The 21,968-nt window shown below is 47.0% G+C and overlaps 1 protein-coding gene across 1 annotated transcript; it reads left to right on the forward strand.

The window, feature by feature from the left end:
* The first annotated feature begins 17,120 nt into the window (after nucleotides 1-17,120).
* Nucleotides 17,121-19,856, forward strand: LOC120654106 (transcription factor bHLH95-like). Its single transcript, XM_039931678.1, has 3 exons — nucleotides 17,121-17,599; nucleotides 17,710-18,141; nucleotides 19,446-19,856. Exons 1-3 carry the CDS (start codon nucleotides 17,162-17,164, stop codon nucleotides 19,530-19,532), a joined length of 957 nt encoding a protein of 318 aa, XP_039787612.1. The 5' UTR covers nucleotides 17,121-17,161; the 3' UTR covers nucleotides 19,533-19,856.
* The last annotated feature ends 2,112 nt before the right edge of the window (nucleotides 19,857-21,968 follow it).

Raw genomic sequence — 21,968 nt, forward strand, 5'->3', positions numbered from 1 at the left:
AATCCAACCCCCAACCTCTGAATGGCCATGGCTTGATAATAGGATGAAATAGTGCAGCAGGCACCAACTGAACATTACCAAATCGCTGACATTCTTCACACCCTTTATAATATCTAAAACAATCTGCCATCATCGTTGGCCAATAGAAACCGGCTCTCCTAAGCAACCACTTCATTGTAGGAGCCGATTGATGTGTACCACAGATGCCTTCGTGAACTTCTCCCATAGCAACACGGGCCTGATCAGAATCTAAGCACTTAAGAAGTACATCTTCGACGGTTCGACGATTCCTCTCTGCACCACGACCAGGGCCCTTTAAATATGTCACAATAGACACCCTCCAATCAGCAACCTCGGCCTTCCCTTTGGATTTGGAAGTGGCAGCTGACTCGATGTTTTCAGCAGGCTGACCGGTTGGAGCTTCCGGTCTGACCGGTCCATCCAGAACCAGTAACTCGGTTGTTGCTCGCATCGGCTTTCTCATGTTAAAATATTTTTTGGTAACATTGTAGCCAGATGCTTTCTGAGCCAGAGCATTTGCCTTCTTATTACAATCTCTTGGAATATGTCTAATTACAAATTCATCGAAATAAGAGATAATATCAAGGCATCTATCAAGATATGCATTTAAAGATCCATTATAGCATTGGCATAACTTGGATACTTGCTGCACCACCAGAAGTGAATCACCATAAGCTTCCACATATTTAACGCCCATTGATTTCAAGAATTCCAAGCCAAATAGAAGTACTTCATATTCAACTTGGTTATTCGTGCGCTCCTCTTCCAACCGGTTTGAGAACTCAAAAATAGTACCACATGGAGAGATTAGAACGGCACCAATTCCTTGACCATCATCACAAGCTGATCCATCAAAGAACAACTTCCATGGTGTGCAAGTAACATAGCCGACTTCCAAATCATGCTCATCATTAATCTGATGTTCAACAATAAAATCTTCTACAATTTGGCCTCTAACAGCTCTCAAAGACTCATAGGCCAAATCATATTCAACTAGTGCATAAGCCCACTTTCTGATTCTACCACTCAAAATCGGCTTTTGTAGCATATGCTTAATAACATCGGCTTGACAAGTAACTATGCAAGTACTTGATAAAAGATAATGCGTCAACTTGGTACAAGCATAATATAAAGATAAGTACAATTTCTCAATAAATGTATACCTCATTTCCGCATCAATAAGTCGTCGGCCAACATATGTGATAATATAATCCTTTTCTTCGGTTTCTTGAGTCAAAATAGCACCAATAACCTTGTCTTCCGCAGCCACATAAAGTCTAAAAGGAATACCTCTCTTAGGCGCCTTGAGAACCGGTGGTGAAGATAAATATTTCTTGATCTTCTCAAAAACTTGTTGCTGTTCTGCCCCCAAGTAAATTCAGCTTCATCTTTCAACCGAAGAATAGGAGTAAAAACAAATTAGATATAAATCTTCTCAAGTAATTTACTTTGCCCAGAAACTTTTGCAAGTCTTTCTTGCAAGCAGGAGCCTCCACTTTCTTCATGGCTTCAATTCTTTTTGGATCAATCTCTATGCCCTTCTCATGAATAATGAAACCCAAGAACTTCCCAGCCGAAACACCAAAAGCACGCTTGAGCGGGTTCATCTTCAATCCATACTGACGCATCCTCTCAAGAGCAAATCTTAAATCAGCCAAATGATGACTAAAGTTGGCCGATTTAATTACAATATCATCAATATAGACCTCCAATATAGCACCAAGTAAATCATGAAAGATCAAATTCATAGCCCTTTGATAAGTAGCACCAGCATTCTTCAATCCAAAAGTCATAACAACCCACTCAAATAGACCAACGAAATCAGGACACCTAAAGGCCGTTTTAGACGTATCTTCTTCGGCCATAAATATTTAATTGTAACCCACATAACCATCAAGAAAACTGATAACACGATGTCCAGAAGCCTCATTGATCAACATATCGGCTATAGGCATAGGATATTCATCTTTAAAAGTAGCTTTATTAAGACCTCTAAAATCAATGCAAACTCTAATCTTGCTTGAATCCTTCTTTTCAGCGGGCACAATATTAGAGATCCACTCCGCATAACGACAAGACCGAATAAATCTAGCATCTAATAAACGATTGATTTCTTCTTTTATTTGGTCATACATAACGGGATTAAAACGCCTAGAAGATTATTTATAAAGTCTAAAACCGGCCTTAATCGACATATTCTTTTAATAACTTTATTAAATTGGCTTTACAATCATCTAATAAATTTGTATTTACAAAAGCCGGCCTAGGAATAGAACCATCTCCAATATCTACCTTTTCTAAAGGATCAACCGACGTAAAACCTTAGCCTAATTTATCAAAATCACCGAAGTCTTCAATGGCCTCGCACATATCGTTCACCTTGTCCTGATAGTGCTCAATGCACTGCTGCAGCCAGTCTGCATTGGACTGGTCTGACCGGTCTGATGCTCGGGTCTGACCGGTCGGCCGGTCTGACCGGTCGGCTGGTCTGACCGGTCAGAGGTAGCGGTCTGACCGGTCGGCTCTGTATTATCACCCTGCTGCATCATAGAAGTATATGGAGTCGATTCTCCATCGGCTTTAGGACTGCAGACACAAAACTTTCTTTGGTGCTACTGATCAAGTCATAATCGGTCAAGTCTAGGCCCAATAAGCACTTGATGTGATCATGCGCACCAATAAGCTCGGAATCGGCAGTTCCAATGAAAGAAGAGGTATCACCATGCACAACCTCAACTTCATCGCCGATTCACTGAATAAGAAACTAGTTCAAGGAAGATGGTACACATTGATTGGCATGAATCCAATCACGTCCATGTATGAGGTTGAAGCTACCTTGCACCTCGGAGACGAAGAACGCCGTTGCAACCGTCTTGCTTCCAACGGCTAACTCCATCAAAGCAACCCTCTTGGCACCAATGGGATCACCTCCTCCAACACTGCTGACCGTCATGTTCATCTTGATTAGCTCATCGTCCGTCCCGCTAAGCTTCTTCTAAAGTGAATAGGGCATCAAGTTCACAATTGCCTCACTGTCCACAAGCATACGAGAAACTGGCTTCCCGTTGGTATGCCCCCTCAAGTAAAGAGCCTTCAAGTGATTATATGAATCCATGGGCTTCTGAAATATAGCTTAGCGGGGCCCAAAATCCAGATGTGCAGTCTCCTCCACCGAAATCACCCAGTAGTCATCAGAAAAGCGCACAACATTGATCTCCAAGTTTGTGCGTTCCCGAGAAGCCTTGTAATCCACCAACTCCTCATCTTCTGCTGCAGAAGGAGCTGCTGGAACCTCTGGTGCGCCAGGAGCCGAAGTGGAAACAATATCTTCAGCCTTCTGCTCAGGCTCAGGGTCGGACCGGTTGGTCTGAGCGGTCGGATCGGTCCATGACACGGGTCAGACCTGTCGGCTGGAGCGGTCCGACTAGTCCTATGGGCTGGTCAGCTGCCTTGACCTGCCACACCTTGCCTTGAGGAATCCTTGGTCTGTACTTGTCGAACTGCTCATCCCTCATCTTCTCTGCCTCTTTTTCCTTCTGTTCTTGGCGGTGAAGACGCTGCAACCTCCTCTTCTAAGTGTGCGTCAACCCTGGTGGGCACCACCTAGGCTGAAAGTACTTCTCTTTGTCTTGGTCCTTGAGGTTACTGTGGCTGGCCTCATGATCATTGGCCTATACAAGATTTTGAGAAACGTTGACTGGTTTCTCAACGATCACCGGTCCCTCTTGTGCATCTTGAGCTTTACCTTTTCTGTCTTCAACTTGCACAACCTTGACTGGAGCCTTCTCAGAATCAACTTGCATTGGCTCAGACTCATCCTTCTTCTCCTTAACGTGATACTCTTGGCTCACTAGACGAGTTTGGGCCGGCCTCTACTAAGACCGTTCTGACTGGTCGGGGTTGACCGGTCTGACTGGTCGTGGTAGACCGGTCTGACCGATCCGGGGTTTTGCCCCTGACTAGATTGGTGCTGTCCCAATCGGTCATGAACCGGCTGCTTCAACCTGTCAAATACAGGTCCTCTGGAGCTTCCCTCCCCCTAGAAGTGTGGTGGATACGACATCGGATAGCATTGCATCCAAAATCCCCCGTTCTCCCACACGGGAAACTGAGAATCCGACGCCGGTGGAGCCCATGGCATAGTAGCATATATCGGCTGCACCTGCTGAGGAGGGAACAAGATAACCACATCACCCATGCGCTTGCTTGACTCTCTCCTAGGAGATGAAGGCGCGCCTTGACGCGGAGGTGACCTCGGTCCCTTTTTTAGGGGCCGATCATTTCGAATGGTCTTTGAGTACTTGTTCAGCAGTTGGCCAAAGGTAGGCTTCTGATTTACAAGCTTCCCCTGCACCTTTGGCTGATTGGTCTTCCACGTACCCACTTCCGGACGCTTGGTCTTGAATGTCCGGGGCTGACCACCAGGGCGGTCTAACCGGCCGCCAGGACTGGTCTGACCGGTCTCGGCTGAGCAGCAAACCAGTCACCTGAAGAAGAATCTCCTTGCCACCCGAGCATGCGAGGCTTAAGTATGATCCTCAGATTCTTTTTTCCATCAGGAGTCTTCTCCTGAATCACCTCCTTGGCCAGAATCTTGTTATCAACAGTCAACGGCCCATCATCACCAATGACCACATTCTTGCCCTTTGCTTCTTCGGCTTGATCCGGCTGAATCAGCACCTTTGCATTATTGAGATCGATGGTGTGAACTGGGAACGGAGCTTTATCTATTTTCATCTCTGGAAAGGCCAATCATCCTTCATTTATGGCTGATTGTACTTGTCGATGAAACACATTACAATCATTAGTTGCATGAGAAGAAGAATTACGAAACTTGCAATAAGCACGCCACTTTAACTCCTCAAGCGGCGGTATAACATGAGTAATCTTTAAATGCCCAAGTCGTAATAATTCATCAAAAATACGATCGTACTTGGACACGTCAAAAGTCAATTTTATCTCCTCTTGCCGATTCCTTTGAGTCGGCTTGAGAGATGTGCAAGTAGACGGTTTGGCCGAAGCGGGCCAAACAAACTCAGTAGCATATACCTCTTTATCCTCATCGTCCGATGAATCGGAATCATATTCAACAATATGCGTGTTTGAACGATGGGACTTATAGGTGTCTTTTTCCTTTTTAAACTTTGTTTCTTGGCCTAAAGCCCTTGCCTAAACTGATTTATAGAATAAAAACTCGAACCGTCAAGCTTTTCTTTATAACTATAACATAAACCCGCAAGTGCCAAATCGACCAAATTCTTTTTAGAAAGTGACAAATTAAAGCATCAATTTTTGATATCTTTAGATCATTGAAAGTACTCATGGATAGATTCATCTCTACCCTATCTAACCGATGTCAAATCCGTCAACTTAGTTTTGTTATCCCCACTATAAAAGTGATCGTGAAACTTTTGTTCTAATTCGTCCCAAGAACGAATCGAATTCGGGGCTAACGACAAAAACCAAGAAAAAGCTGTTCCAGTCAAAGATAAATTAAACATGCGAACGCGCAAAGACTTGTTAGAACCAGCTTCCCCAAGTTGAGCGATATATTGGCTGATATGCTCCCAAGTGGACCAGTTATCATCACCGCTAAACCTGACAAAATTGGGAACACGCCAACCAGCGGGGTAAGGAATTAAATCGAAAGCATCAACATACGGCCTACGATATAGCTGACTCTTACCCGAAACAAAACTAAGTTTATCTTTAAGCATATCGGCCAGATCTTCCTTCATCCTAGCAAGATCGGCCTCATAGTTGCCTGTAGATATTTGGCCAAAATAATGCGTCGCAGATTAGTAGTGGACATCGTTTGTGTGGCATATTGTGGATTGGCCTTAAGCCAATCATCCCAAATATCTTTGGGCAATGGTGGAGGAAACGGGAGTTCACTGTATGACTTCGTAGTATACAGCGGCACAAAATCCGCCAATTCCTGCTCCAGGCTATATTCAGCCGAAGTAGGAAGAGGCGCAAGTTGTGCCTGTGACGCAGAACCGAGCACCATGGCATCGGTCTGAGTGGCCGGTCTGACCGGTCCGCCCGCTGAGGCACCGGTCTGACAGGTTGGAGCGACCGATCTGACCGGTTCGGCCCTAGACGGTCGAACTGAAGCGCCCTGACCCGTAAATCAAGGCTAAACCATGTATTAATTACCGAATAAGGTCTCCGGCATAATACATGTTATATCAAGTGGAGTCCAGAGTCATACAGAGCTTTATTCAACACGTACACGAGGGGTGAAGTGACAACACAACGCTACACAGAACAACCATAGGATAACGACTAGCATGACGGCATGGAGAACTAGTTGTTCATCCATCACGGCTCCACTCGATCAGCTTGGGTGCGGACACGATCTACCCGTAGTCTTCTGGCACAAAGTCAGGATCCTCTGGAGAAAAATCAACAGGGGTGAGTACAAAAGTACTCAGCAAGCTCCACCTCACCCTACGGGAGGGGAAATGACATGCACGACGCACATTGAGCACAATGCATTAGCAATGCAACTAATGGTATGCAATCCCTTCCCGACACAACCCACAATAGGTAGCTCACTAGTTGTCAGGACCACACCGTAGCCTGTCCATACCGTGGACACGGACCATTCGAATGGATTATACACTCTATAAAGATCGTACACTGTACCCACACGCTCGGCTGCCCGAACGGACAACCAACATAGCCGACACCCAGCCATGGTCACGCCCTAGCCCAGCCGCACAAACCCTCGGGCCCTGACCCCAATGGTCCATACCCGTAAACCATCCCTGCGACTGTCAGGCTAACCAGTGGGATTAGGCTAAGTCCGGCCCATACCGGAACCTGTGGTCGTAATAAAGTAAGCTAGGTGAGATGTCAAAACAACTCGGTCCTTATGGTTCACCAGGGCAACAACCATCCCTTAACATGTCAACTCGAGCCTACCACCACGGTAGCACTCACCTGCCAGTCTACCACCACGGTAGTGCCGGCTCCAGCATACCCATCTGCCTTGGTCTCAGCCAGATCCCTTCGTATCCTATTCTCAGCTCTGGATATGCATGACTACTCAGATGCATGCATGGGCACACTCAATCACTCAAGTACTGGTATATGTAATCGATCCTCGACCCAGGCTACAGCTAAACGTCCTCACATGGATGCAACCGCTCACGTAGGGGTCGATGAAACTTGCCTTTGCTTACGTATGCGTTGTTGGCAACGGCTTCCTGCTCGTGGTACGGGTCTTCTGGCTCCTTCGCAGGCTCCTCCTCGGTCACTCCGTGATCTACGGGCAAAAACAGCACAACCGGCAAACAAACACAAGCAAGCAATAAAATAAGCTCAAATGGAGATGAAAATAGGAGGAATAGATAGTATATGATTTGAGAAGAGTTTAGGAAAAGGAGTTATGTGAAAAGGAGTTGATATGAAGGAGATATTGAGTTTACAGTATTGATTGGTAGAATAATTTGGATTAAGTGCTCACGGCCTGGTGGGTGTTTTGGGCCTTTATTAGTGTTGTGGAGTTAATGGTCGGGGAGCTGCCAGCCAACTCACCTTGGCGCAGAACAGCTCGAGGAAGAGGGTCAACTGTTGGAGCTTCGTCTCGTGAGTGAGCTAGGCTCGGGAGGAGTGGTTAGCTAGCGGAGCGAAGCGGCTCGGTGTGCTTGGGCTGGTGACGGGGCTCGTCACGGCCTTGATCCTTTTATAGGCGAGGAGAGCAGCAGCGGCGTCGCGCAGGGACGGGCGATGGCGTGGGCTGCGGCAGCTCGTCGTCAACGCGAACAGTGGCAGCGCTGAAGGCGCAAGCGTCGAGGCGGCAAAGCCGGCGAGGATGCTGCAGCGGCGTGGGTGAGGTGGGGACGCGGAGGTGGGCGGCACGGCGTGGTGCCAGTGGCAGTGCATGGTCCCGTCGTGGGGCCGGCGTGTTGTGCGTGCGCGAGCGAGAGCGAGCGCGGGTGAGGACAGCAGGGAGGGGCGTCGGCTTCTTGTATAGACGAGGTGACGCGGTTCGCGCGGCGGAGAAAAAATCTCGGCCGGCACTGTGCGCGACGACCCCGATTTATGGCGAGGTGGGTGCCGCTATATTTGCATGACGGGTTATTTAATATTGTGAGCACTCTTGCCGTCTTCCAGAAAATGGAGTGAGTGCTGCCATGACGGGTCATTTCAAGGTCAATGGTGGGGTACTCTGTGGCTTCCAGGGGATGATGAAGTTATGGCGAAGGAGGTAGGCGCTGTCATGGTTGTCTAGGAATTATGGCGTGGTACGGTGACTCAAGAGGCTTCTATGGAAAGAGACGAGATGATATTTGTCGCAGGTGCAAGCATGTGTATGCTGGTTACTGGAGGGAACGAATGTACTAACGCAAGGCAAGAATATAAAATAGTTTGCCTAGTAATTATGTAATACCTCATATGACGTTAGTATTATTTTACGTTACTAGTTTAATTGCAACATAAGTTTTGTTTTAGTGATTGTTGGAAATTGAGGTGGCCCTACTAAGTTGAGGATCTATACCAACTCACTTCAGAGTCAGTTAGCTTCTAGTTACTTCGTGTACCGGGTCCTTTTGACGGCAGAGCCGTCTTTTCCTTCCGGGAGGCTGAGCCTACCAACAGATGAAGCTGGCTTCCGGGTGGCAGAGCTAACCTTCGATGAAGCCCAAACCCTTTTGTGATCCCGGGTGACAGAGCCAACCTTCGATGGATCACAACTTATACACTAAGTACTAAGCTTAACTGGGAGACTAATACTTATAAAGACGCTTACCTTATTGGAGCAACAAAGGAACACACACCTAGCACACTCTACCTATGCTCACTTCTACCATGCCCTTGGATGTGTGTGGGATGGAGTGGAGTAGTATGGCATGGCAAGGGGTGGCACCCTCCTTATATAGGCACCCATACCCTCTTGGATGAGTGACACATGTCACACTCTAGGAAGTTCCCTACAAATATCTATTTCTAGAAAATTCTAAATTTTACCATGACAAGAAAATATCCAAGCTTCATGTCTTCTTATGATTCTTGTGGAACATTCTAGAACCTTGTCATGGTGAACAAAATTATGCCATGGTTTATCCTTATTTTGATAGAACCTTCTAGGAGTTTGCATTATATATTTCAACACTCCCCCTTAATCGTGATGAAAACTGGGATGTTACAAACCTACCCCACATAGGTTGAATCTCGTCCCCGAGATTCTGCTTCACCACTAAAGAGATTGGGAAACTCGGCTTGGAGCGCGTCTTCTCTCTCCCAAGTTGCATCTGCTTCCGAATGCCTGCTCCACTGAACTCGGCAAATCCTGAATTCTGAGTTGCGGGTTCTTCGCGTCACAGTGTCCAGAATTTTTACTGGTACCTCTTGATATCTGAGATCATCCTGCAGGTCGATTGTCTCTGGGGCCACTTGTTCTTCTGGTACTCGCAGGCACTTTCTGAGTTGGGGCACATGGAATACATCGTGTACATCGGACATCTCTGCTGGCAACTGAAGCTTATAGGCTACCGCTCCCACTTTCTTGATAATTGGGAAATGTCCAATGTAACGTGGAGCCAACTTTCCTCGTACCTGGAATCTACGTGTGCCGCGAATTGGGGAAACTTTAAGGTACACATAGTCTCCAACTTCGAAGCTGAGAGTACGTCTTCTTTTATTGGCATAACTTTTCTGGCGGGATTGAGCTGCCTTTAGATTCTCTCTAATTTCTGCTGTCTTGTCTTCTGCTTCTTTAATAAAATCTGGGCCCTCAATAATGCGGTCACCGACTTCGGTCCACATGAGAGGTGTGCGACACTTCCTCCCGTAGAGGGCTTCAAACGGCGACATCTTTAAGCTTGACTGGTAGCTGTTGTTGTAAGAGAACTCAACATATGGCAAACTGTCTTCTCAATTTTTACCATAAGTAAGAACACATGCTCTTAGCATGTCTTCAAAGATCTGATTAACTCTTTTGGTCTAGCCATCAGTCTGAGGATGATAGGCTGAACTGAAGTCCAACTTTGTACCAAGTGCTTCATGTAACCTGCTCTAGAATCTCGAAGTGAACTGGGTGCCTCTATCTGACACAATCCTCTTAGGTACTCCATGCAACTTCACAATACGCTCAATATATAACTTGGCTAATCTATCACCTCCATAAGTGGTACGCACTGGGATGAAGTGTGCCACTTTAGTGAGTCGGTCACAAATCACCCAAACTGAGTCATGACCGCTCTAGGTTCTTAGTAGACCGGTGATAAAATCCAAACTAACTTCATCCCACTTCTATACTGGGATCGCCAATGGCTGGAGTAATCCACTGGGCTTCTGATGCTCTGCCTTAACCCTTTTGCACACATCACAATGTGCGACGAATCGAGCGATATCCCCCTTCATACCATTCCACCAATACTTCTCCTTAAGGTCCAAGTACATTTTCGTAGTGCCAGGGTGAATGGAATAGGCTGAGTTATGGGCTTCATCCAAGATGGTCCTACGGAAATGACCTTGCTTAGGCACACATAATCTCTTCTTGAACCACAAGACTCCATCTTTATCTATTCTGAAATCTGGGGCTTTGCCTTCACTGTTGCGACCTTTAATTCATACCAATCTTTTATCCTCCATCTGAGCTTCCTTTATCTGGTCATCCAGGACGGGATGGACACTAAGGTTATAGTTGCAAGAGCGGCGTACAACCCTTAGGTTCAGCTTCCTCATTTCTTTACTTAGCTCTGGGGCTTGTGTGACTAAGTGATGGCAATATGCTTTACGACTGAGCGCATCAGCCACCACATTAGCCTTTCCAGGGTGGTAATGAATTTCCAAATCATAGTCTTTGATCAACTCCAACCATCTTCTCTGTCTAAGGTTGAGATCCGACTGGGTGAAAATGTACTTCAGGCTCTTGTGATCCGACGGGGAGGTGGCGGCAGTAGGTGTCCATTTTCTGGTGCTTCTGGGGCTACATTCCGAGGGGCTTGGTTTCTCGGGTTGACTTTGTCACCGTCTTCCTGAGCATGGAGTCCCTGGACTCGGCTCGAACGAGGAGACATCTACGGTCAAGGAGGGCAAGATTAGGTGACTCCCCTGGTATATTGCTGGGGTAGATTTGTATATATATAATAGCACACAACACAAACGAATCATTCAAGCACCACACAAGCATTCATTCAAACAAGCAGGGATACATGACACGACGGATTATCATAACATGGCTCGACTTTTAAGGGTCGGCCGGGACGACTCGACTACTGAACCTTACAACACGGTCTTCGGGGTCACTGTTTCCGAGATCTCAGGGAGATGCGGGAGGCGTGGGTGGCACTGATTCACCAATCCTCCTGCGTGGTTGGGACAAGGGATACAGTGGAATTCCCTCTAGGATTGGCGGCTCCGCGGCAGTCCTGGGATGGCATTCCTTGCGCTTGGCATGGTCCACTAGGTAGACACCCCTAAGGAGCTGACTGTGGCGATCTGCCTGCTCCCTAAGGTTCTCTTCAGCCACGGCAAGGTGGCTTTCAGCTTCGGCTCTTCGGGCTTCTGCCTGGGCTACGGCCAGTTTAGCCCTACACCAATGGGACTCCACTCCCTCAGCACGCTGGATTAAATCTCTCCCACGCTGATGCAGTTGGTCGCACAACTCGTCGAGGCTAAGCAAATAGCCAGACATAGCGACAACTGTGGGGTTCTTCTCTGTCCCTGCGGGGCTTTCCAGGTTGCGGATCCTCGCCGCCCAAGTAGGACGGTTTCAATCCAGCGGGGGAAAGTACTTCATGGGAGTGGAACCCAAGTGCCATTCAAACATCTAGCACAGGTACCGCAGCGCCTTGCGAGCTGCAAGTTGAATGGTGTCAGGCATACGGGCTCCAGTGGCGGTAACGCTCCAGGGTTGCATCTCCAAGTACTTATCACTGGCGCCAATATGGATAGTGACCTCACAGCTTTCGGTGCCATGCTCCACGAACTCGCAACCCACGTACTCCGGTCATTCCAGAATACCAAGTCGCACCGTGGCAGCATAAAGCACCCTGGGGAATCCATCTTCGTTGATGCAGTAGGTGGTGGTCCAGTCATCCGCCATCTGATTTTCAAGGGTAGGGTTAGCATGACAACGATAAAGTTTGAGGAGTAATATATTTTCAAGGATTGACCATCTTAGGGCTCCTACGGTCATCGTTTACTACCGGTTCGTGTCCTACAGCCAAGCATGGCTCTGATACCACCTGAAGCGCCCTGACCCGTAGATCAAGGTTAAACCATGTATTAATTACCAAATAAGGTCTCCGGCATAATACATATTACATCAAGTGGAGTCTAGAGTCATACAAAGTTTTATTCAACATGTACACGAGGGGTGAAGTGATAACACAACGCTACACAGAACAACCATAGGATAACGACTAGCATGACGGCATGGAGAACTAGCTCTTCATCCATCACGGCTCCACTCGATTAGCTTGGGTGCGGACATGATCTACTCGTAGTCTTCTGGCACAAAGTCAGGATCCTCTGGAAAAAAATCAACAGGGGTGAGTACAAAAGTACTCAGCAAGCTCCACCTCACCCTACGGGAGGGGAAATGACATCCACGATGCACATTGAGCACAATGCATTAGCAATGCACCTAATGGTATGCAACCCCTTCCCGACACAACCCACAATAGGTAGCTCACTAGTTGTCAGGACCACACCGTAGCCTGTCCATACCGTGGACACGGACCATTCGAATGGATTATACACTCTGCAGAGGTCGTACACTGTACCCACACGCTCGGCTGCCCGAACGGACAACCGACATAGCCGACACCCAGCCGTGGTCACGCCCCAGCCCGGCCGCACAAACCCTCGGGCCCTGACCCCAATGGTCCATACCCGTAAACCATCCCTACGACCGTCAGGCTAACCAGTGGGATTAGGCTAAGTCCGGCCCATACCGGAACCTGTGGTCGTACTAAAGTAAGCTATGTGAGATGTCAAAACAACTCGGTCCTTATGGTTCACCAGGGCAGCAACCATCCCCCAACATGTCAACTCGAGCCTACCATCACGGTAGCACTCACCTGCCAGTCTACCACCACGGTCGCGCCAACCGGTCAGACTGGTCGGGCGCAAAGAACTTCACGAAGACCTAGAACCTCAAGCTCGGGAGGTACCCCATCAGAGCTCGAAGATCTAGGGTTGTCTTGAGGTTGGCAGGCCACCCAAGATGCCTTTGAACACCATCAAGACGAGCAAAGAACAGCACGAGATTGGAAAAGCTAGGGTTTGGAGAAAAATAGGAAAATTGTAAATTGATTGATTCGATTGGGTAGAAAGACCTCAATCGGCTATTGCCTTTATGTTTATAGGCCGGGGAAGACGTACCCCTTCCAAATCGGGTTACAAACGGACTCTACAAATCAGATCTAACATGATTCGGATTACATAGGACCAGACCGGTCTAACCGGTCGGCCGCGCAGTTTGCCAATTTTGGCCGCCAACAGTATCTAACAAGTTTCTTATTGGGTTTCCTCAACTGGTCCAACATTGAGTCGACCGATATCCGCCCAGCCTCTCCTAGGATTTTAGCTTTCATAACTTCAGTATTTGAGCTTCGTGCTATAGTAGATGAATGATTGTGATAAAATTGGAAGCAATTCTATCATAGATTTCCAAATCAGCCAACAAGGCTAGCATCCTGTTTCAAGTACTCCAGTTCCAATGCAATATGATGTGCCAGCAAATTGCATCTGGAGGCTGTGAGGGTTCCACTTTGAGTTTCATGAAATTCTCCTCTCTTAATGGGCTCAAACACGGCGCTAAAAAAGTTTCGTGAAATTCAGTCCTCTCCATTCACGTAAACTTTTGACGTCTTTCTTCTAGCAGCAAGTGCGCCATGGCTCCGGTGCGTGCTTACCCAACCAGGAAATCGGACAGGACAGCCAACATTCTTATTAAGGCCTTGTTTAGATCCCAAAATGCAAAATGCAAAATTTTTGTAAATCGCTTGCATGATGTACTAAATGTAGTCAAAAAATAAATCGCATTACACAAATGGACTGTAAATCGCGAGACAAATCTAATGAGCCTAATTACACTACTAGAAAACAGGCCAAAGATCCCGGCCAAAAATACCAGTTGTTGTTTCAACCGGTACTAATGTGAGGCATCAGCACTAGCTGCAACAGCAGCCGGTACTCGTGGCCTGTACGAGCCCGGCACTGGACATTGGGTACCGGGTCGTGGCATGACCCGGTTCCAATGCTTCAACATGGGCACCGGGTCGTGCCAGAAACCGGTACCAAATGGAGAAGGCGACAAAGACACCGGTTTGTGACATTGACCGGTGCCCATTTTGCAGTCATTGGCACCGGGTGAATGAATGCACCGGGACCAAAAGATGGTGGGCCCCTCCCTTCTCGATATTTTTAAACCTGGCCGGCTCCTCTCATCTATCTCTCTACCTCTCATTTCTCTACCTCTCATCTCACTCTACCTTATCGTTTCTCGCTCAAGAAACCAGGCGTAGATAGAATCCCGGGTAGGCGGCGGCCGCCGCCGTGGAGCACGTGCGCGGCAAGGCGTGCGGGCAGCTGGCTGCTGCCACCGTTGCGGGGCTGCGCAGGGCACCGACCGCAGCAGGCCCGGCCGCCACCGCCGCCGTGGAGCGCGCGGGCAGCAGGCGGGTGGCCGCTGCCGTGGACGCGCAGGCAGATGGTGGGTGGCCGCTGTCGTGGGGACGCGGGAGCCGGCCGTGGAGTGCAGGCGCACAGGCAGCTCGCCGTCGCCATGACCGTGGAGGTGTGCGTGAAGGCCGCCATCAGGGCCCCCGACACACTCGATGACTGTGAGTGCTCCCGTTCTGTTCTTCTCTTCTCATCTCATCTGATTCGCATGTTTGCCCTCCCATTTCCGCGCCTGATTCGACCCACAACCCTAGCGGTTTCTCTGATCTGACTTTGGAACGCTGGCAGGCCCCTTCTCCCAGAGGGTGCTGCCCACGCTGGAGGAGAAGAAGGTCCCCTACGACATGAAGCTCGTCGACCTCAGCAACAAGCTAGGGGAGCCGGCCGCCGCAAAGACCTCGAAGCATAGACCAGGCGCAGGTACACGGGCCACGGGTAGCTGACCGCGGGTCGCCGTTGGGAGAGTGCGCAGGCCGCCGCCATGGGTGATTTTTTTCTTACTTTTTTGAAATAGAGATGCATGTGGAATTGTATGGATTGTATCTATCTTGTGAACGATTCTTTGAATGCTTTGTGGGATCTATGAGTATTTTGTTCGGGTTGATTCAATATTTTGTGGTTGATTTTTTTCGAATGAATCGTTGATACTGCTAGTGGAGGATGGGAGGGGAACGGGAGAGAGTGCAAGGGAACGGGAACGGGAGAGGATGTGAGCGAACGGGCGTAGCGGCCTTTGGTACCGGTTGGTATTCCAACCGGTACCAAAGGAGGTTTTAGGTACTAGGTGATTTACCCGGTGACAAAAACAGACACTTTTGGTACCACTTTGCTAACACCAGTTAGAGAACCGAGACTGAAGCTCGTTTTCAACCGGTACCAAAAGCTCTTTCTCTAGTAGTGTTACGGCGTGATTAGACACTAAATTGCTACAGTAATACTATAGTAAACATGCTCTAATAATAGATTAATTAGGCTCATTAGATTCGTCTCGTAGTTTATAGACGAGATCTGTAATTAGTTTTGTTATTAGTCTACATTTAATACTTCAAATATTGAAGATTCTCTTTTAAAAACACAAAAATGCAAAATGCAAAGTGATCTAAACACACCCTAAGATGGCTGAATGAAGCTTGCGAGGACCATAAAAGTGACCGCTGGCTGTAGACGAAATTGATCACACCCCTTGGCTCTCAGATTAACATTCCGTGCAAACACAACACACCATGGAACATAGAAGTGCAGAACAGCCAACAAGGCGGATCAAAAGCGGCAGACAGAGGCCAACAAATGCAGCAAAAGAGTGGTTATGTGGACGGCTAGAGACTGCCCCATTCCTAAAACTCCCAAGCTATACTATTTAGCATTGCCTTGCCCCCATGGATTATGGATAACCAACCTTGCTTAGGCTGTAAGCTTGAGCTTTCCGAGACGCTAGAATTGAAACGGAAGCACAGACACCGGCATGCAAAGGCAGCTTCTTGTTGCGCTTGGGGCCAAATGCACTAAGCTGTATCCGGCGCAAGCTCATGAGGAGAACGGCGTCGCCTTTGCTTGTGGCCTGGTGTGACCAGCGGCCAGGTGTTTGCTGGCATAGCCAAGGGTGACGACGAGACACCATTGCGTGAAATGTGACCTGCTCACTGTAAAGGGAAAACAGAATTTGTATTTTCACAAGAAAACAACACTTTGGTTCTGTGGGGTGGGGTACTTTTTCTTCCCTTTTTTCTTAAATCTTTTTCTGTATTGATGTGAAGAATGAGGACGCGGTTTTGCTTGGATTCATGCACCGATTTTTGGCAGTAAGTTTCTAAAGTGTAGGGTGTACGTATATTTTTTTCCTATGGATACATGGTATATTGGTACCTGCCTGATGATCTCTCGGAAGGAGAACTACATAGCAGCTTCACGAAAAAAGAAATTTGTTGGAAACTACATACATCGAAAAATTTAGCCGCAGAATCAGTCACATCTTGAGATTATATAGGAAGTTCATAGAAACTTTGGCAAGTAATAACTAAGTAGAGTAAATTACATGATATTAGGTGTGAAAGGAAGTAGTACTTAAAAACATAGCCTAGTATTCTGGGGTAGCAATCATTATTGCTGATTTATCTATAATACTGAGTGAGCATTTGGAGTTGAGGTCGTCATGCAGAAAACACTCCGTTTGGCCCCATAGTTTTCTTGCTGTGTAAATCATTTTTTTAGAGTTGCACATTTACAGCTAATCGGCCCCGAGCCCGGAGACGTTACACATGTTTTTGCGCTGTAATTTGTCTGTTCTGCAGGCATCTCTGACCAGTTGAAGTGAATTAAAAAAAATCAGAAAACACCACATCATGTGGTAAAGTGAATTAAAAAAATCAGAAAACACCACATCATGTGGTAAGTTTCCCATCCTACAAATACAGGCACTACACTCCTGTATTCCTCTCCCAAAATCACATTTCGCCTTCCCTCTCCATCTCATCCAATTCCTCCAAACCTTTGCCCTATGGCTCAAGACGGTCACCAGGACACCACCGCCTCCGACGAGCGCAGCTTCGTGCCACCGACGACCTTGACCTTCCTGGGTCCTGCTAAGAACGAGAGCGACGACGACAACCGTGGATCCAGGATCGCCAGCCCGGTGGGCATGGATGGCCACGAGGGGAAGGACGTCGTCCCGAATGCTGCCATCCAAGGTGGAGATGGCTCGGCCGGTGGCGGCAAGGCCGACTCCGGCACATCCGAAGGTAAGCACTTGGCAACTGGCGCAGCCGCCGCCGCCGCTGCTGGAGACGGCTCCACCTCAAACAAGGGTAAGAGCACCTTGGCTGCTGTCGACGACGGCGAGCTCAAGGTGCACATCATCATGGAGCGAGAGCGTCGGAGGCGGATGAAGGATAAGTTCAACACCCTGCATGAGCTGATGCCCCACGTCTCCAATAAGGTGAGGCTCGATCCTATGCGTTTGCTAGGGCTTGGAGTTTGCTAGCCTAGGAGGAGATCAGGAGCTGACGTAGTGGGTCGTGTGATGTGATCTGTTAATTGTTCTATCAGGTTGGCAAGGCGACCCTGATCGGAGAGACGATCAACTTCATCAAGACCCTAGAGGAGACCAAAGCCCAGCTGGAGAAGAAGAAGCTGGAGCAAGCACTTGCGCGGCAGGCCACCGCTGAGGCTGCCGCCGGCGGGGCGTCCTCTTTCTCAGTGCCGCGCACCGCGCACGGGCTGGCGGCCCTGTCGGACGGCTGGGACCCCGTGCCTCGGCAGCAACCTGCGGCGGCGGGGCCGGTCGGGTTCCAGACCTGGTCCACACCGAATGTCGTGCTGAGTGTGCTGAACAACGAGGCGGTCATCAACGTGTGCGTTCCGCGGCAGCGCGGTGTGCTGACAATGGTGCTGTCCGTGCTGAGCAAGCATGGGATCGACGTGATCTCGATTCAGGTTGGGGCCGACGACGCCCAGAGCTTCTTCAACATCAATACCCGTGTAAGTACGACCCTCCCTACTAGCTCATGATGTTGGGTTTCATTGTTCGGGCAGATGTACATGTACTTGCAGTTGCAGCTCGCACGTTCTGATGATAAACCATGACCAGTGGGGAATCGGTTGATCGGTATCCATTGGGGACAATCTCTTCTTCGCCTCATGTTATAGCAAATCAGCTATTTGGATAGGCAGGAACTCACCCCCACCATCAGGCCATCACACTCGAGGGACCACTAAAATCACTTTTGTTTTCCATCCTGATATGAGGGATTATTGGATCTTATCCTCAACTATATGAACAAACCCAATAGGATATATTTCACTTGAATTGATGGTAGTGTGACTTTACTTTTTAAAAAAGAGCACATATTTTTTCAAATATTTGAACTTGAAAATGACCTTTTTACCGTTGAATCGGAGGCCGAGGCGGGAATGTGAATCCGACAAAAAGGGATCTAGATTGGAATTGAAGTAATAACTGAACTCAATCTAGCTAAATTAGTTGGCACGTGTTGATGAATGGATGTCGGTTTTCAATAAATGTTCACGTGTTGAGGCTTCGTAGTTCTAGTAACCGTAACGAAATAGTATGTTAGAGCTCTACTTTGTCACACTCTAATAGAAAAGGGTGATCCAAATATGGATAACAATAAATCTTGATAAGCTAAAAGTGACATACCGTTACTCTACCTTATTTTATCTTAACCTTTTCGCCAAAGAGGTTGGTAACAAACAGCTTGCACGAGTTGAGGTCACATGTTGTTTTTGGTAACGGTAAGAAAGTAGTACGTTAAAGATCTATTCGGTCGTATTTAATCGGGGAAGGTGATCATCATACCAATCAAAATGAATCCAGCTAAACTAATCAATAGATACCATTACTCTGCCTTGTTGTCTAATCCTTTTAACCAAAGATGCCAGTTTGCCAATGTTGTCATAGATTGAGGTTGCTTGGTTTTGTAACAGTAGAAAATACTCTGACATTAGATGTCTATTTTTGTTGCAGTTTGTATTTTTATGGGAAACTAACTTCTAGAGCTGATCTGTTGGGTAGTAGTAGTATACTGGATATCACAAACTATGCTAATCACAAATAAGTGCCACTGTAGACATCGTGCACGGCCTACAATTGAAGCAGCACATATTTACTTACATATGTTTGTAGAACAATGACAGCAAGTCACCATACATAAGTGCTTTCTTGATAATTTATCCTTTTATAACAATTTTGTAGCACCGATCTTGAATGCATAAGGAAATGCTTAAGCTAGCACACTAACATTTGTCCGTTCTTAAAAATACAGGTGAATGGAGCTGGTGGTGAAAACCAATCGGCGGAGGACATATACAAGCTGGCGGTGTCGGAGATCATGGTGTGGCTCTCTAACTAGACCAGCATCACCATCAGGGCCTCAACAGAGTCTTAAGCTGCGTCAGTTCCCATCAATCTGCTCAGCTTTGCTGCCCTTCTAGACTGAAGCTGTTAGAGTAACGCAGCTAGTTTAATTAATTTGCCTTCACTGTTTCAAGGTTTGAGGATTGTGCATGCTCTATATGCATGTCTCTTGTCATCAGGTCAGGTTGATTTGAGTTCTGGTGCTTGCTTGTGTGTGTATGTCGAAGGTCGTTGACATCGTTCGTCGTGTCATGTCTTAAGTATTGCGTATCATCTTGAGTTGCTAAACCATTTAAATTTCTGGATCATTGGATTTTTTTATATTGTACTTCTGTGAAATGAGCATCACTCCTAATAAATAGGGGGAACAACGATTGTGTAATTCAATATTTTTGGAGGCAAATATACATTGATCAAGATCACCCTATTGTTTTCATTGGCCCAAAGAATGCCAGTCACTATTGCCTACTGCTGTTCGCACATTAAGAATGTAGGAGCCTATGCATCCAACACCTCTCTCGCATGTGCTGAAGATCTTGTGCTCAACATGCCTAAGGAACTGACCATAAGGGTTGGGTGCCACATGCTTCGTGATAGAGGCAGGGTAGAGGGTGTCCATGCATATAAGGAAACTGCAGATAATGGCTGAGACTGTGCAGTTTCGTTCAAACCTCTCTGCAATAAAATTTGTCATGGATCCTAGCAAATGTAGATTGTGACTAGCACCACCAAGGATTATCTGACGTGTTCAAAAAAAAGGAACAATAAAGGAATAGCGTAAGCTGGTGTAATAAAGAACCATGGGATATAAAGTTTGGTTTCATATTCTCAAGTTTTGTGTACAGTTTTTTTTTCCTGGCAGCAGTACAAAAGAATTTTGGCTCCATAAACTATAGGTGAATGTACAAGAATGTGGCGCTCATGTGGATGCATAATTTAAAATTTCATAATCGGGACTCCATGCATACACTGTTGGAACTACCAACAGTAGTGAATAGCATGATAAAACACTACTCGTAACTTCCTATCGGTTGTGAAATTGCCATGCTGTGTTAATACCGGTTTAAGTTACACTGGTTTGATGAGGTGGCACAATTTCATAGTATGCTTCCCCATGAGGAGCATAATACCAAATTTATACAACCATCTCATCTATAAAATGATAGCTGTGATATATTGTGATTGAGTCTAAGGTTGTTAGCCCGAGTGGTGCGAAGCAACCGGCGGCACTCCACAGGTGGGGGGTTCGAACCCCCACCGGGGCGAATTTCCCCGCCTGTGGCAAAAAAAAACCCCTCGTTGTGCTCCTGATAGCTTGGGCTGTGTAGTCAGCCTGGCCCGGCCTGGCGTCACGGTTTCCCGGCCCAGTGGGTAACGGTCCCGGCCCAGGTAACGGTTCCAGGAAATGGCACCAGACCCAAGGTCAGAAAGAGCCGGGGTTCGGGGGGTTTCTCGGCCTTATAAGAATGCTCGGGGGACGGCTAGCCCCTCGCAGGTCGAGTTTTTTTGATATATTGTGATTGACAATTCACAAAAAGCCCCGAGAAAGAATTATGGTGTAGATGATTATTACCCGAGCACTCTCTTGATCCAACCCAAAATTTGTAGAGAACCAGAGTATAACTCGTAGTTAATACAATTTGCAGCAAAAAATTATTAGGACTTGCACCACAAAATGACTTCGTGGATGTCCAATCCAAGTTTTGTTACTCCATTACCTCAAGGATTGTCTAGTCCATTGCATTGTTATCGAATCTTATATGTAGCTCCTCCATCCTAGTTTCTGATGCTTCCTCGATCAGGTGGCCCAAGAGCCTTCTTCTTGATTCCAGAGGAATCAGATTGACACTGCCTTCTCATGAATACATGTGTATTTTGGTGATGTTTCATCATCTTATTCTGGCTTGTCTCCTTTCGGCTTATTCCGGCTTATTCTCTTTCACAGAATATTATTGAATCAACCGGCTTTTTCCACCAGCCGAACAGGATGATCGAGGAGGAGATTTGGCTGGTGATCAAGGTATAAAATCGCGGGATAAGACGTTTAGCGGAAGCCCTTTCAAAAAGCTAAGAGAGCTATAGCGAAAGCTATAGCGGAGCTATTCATTTAGCGGTTTGCAAAAAAATATATGCATAATGTGGCCAATAACATCAGTAATGCAACCAATTTCAACAAATTTTTCATAGTCATACGTCCATAATACATATAAAATTAGAAGCATCATTGGTCTAACATTCTAAAATAGACTCAACACGTCTCTTGACTGCCTAATTGTGCCCGTAATGCTTTGTCTATGGTCCACCCTAGTTATATTGATTCTTTATTTCTTTTGGCTACATCTTTAGCGGAAGTAGCGGACATTTATTATCATTAAATCCTATAAAAAACCCCTATAGCGGACATAGCGGACAAATATTGTATAGCGTAGCG

Source organism: Panicum virgatum, chromosome 1N, assembly GCF_016808335.1.
Source record: "Panicum virgatum strain AP13 chromosome 1N, P.virgatum_v5, whole genome shotgun sequence".
NCBI lineage: Eukaryota > Viridiplantae > Streptophyta > Magnoliopsida > Poales > Poaceae > Panicum > Panicum virgatum.

Coding starts and splice junctions, on each gene's coding strand:
- LOC120654106 (XM_039931678.1), top strand. CDS start 17,162: ATGGCTCAAGACGGTCACCAGGACACCACCGCCTCCGACGAGCGCAGC. Junction 17,600..17,709: donor TGCCCCACGTCTCCAATAAG/GTGAGGCTCGAT, acceptor TTGTTCTATCAG/GTTGGCAAGGCGACCCTGAT. Junction 18,142..19,445: donor TCTTCAACATCAATACCCGT/GTAAGTACGACC, acceptor TTAAAAATACAG/GTGAATGGAGCTGGTGGTGA.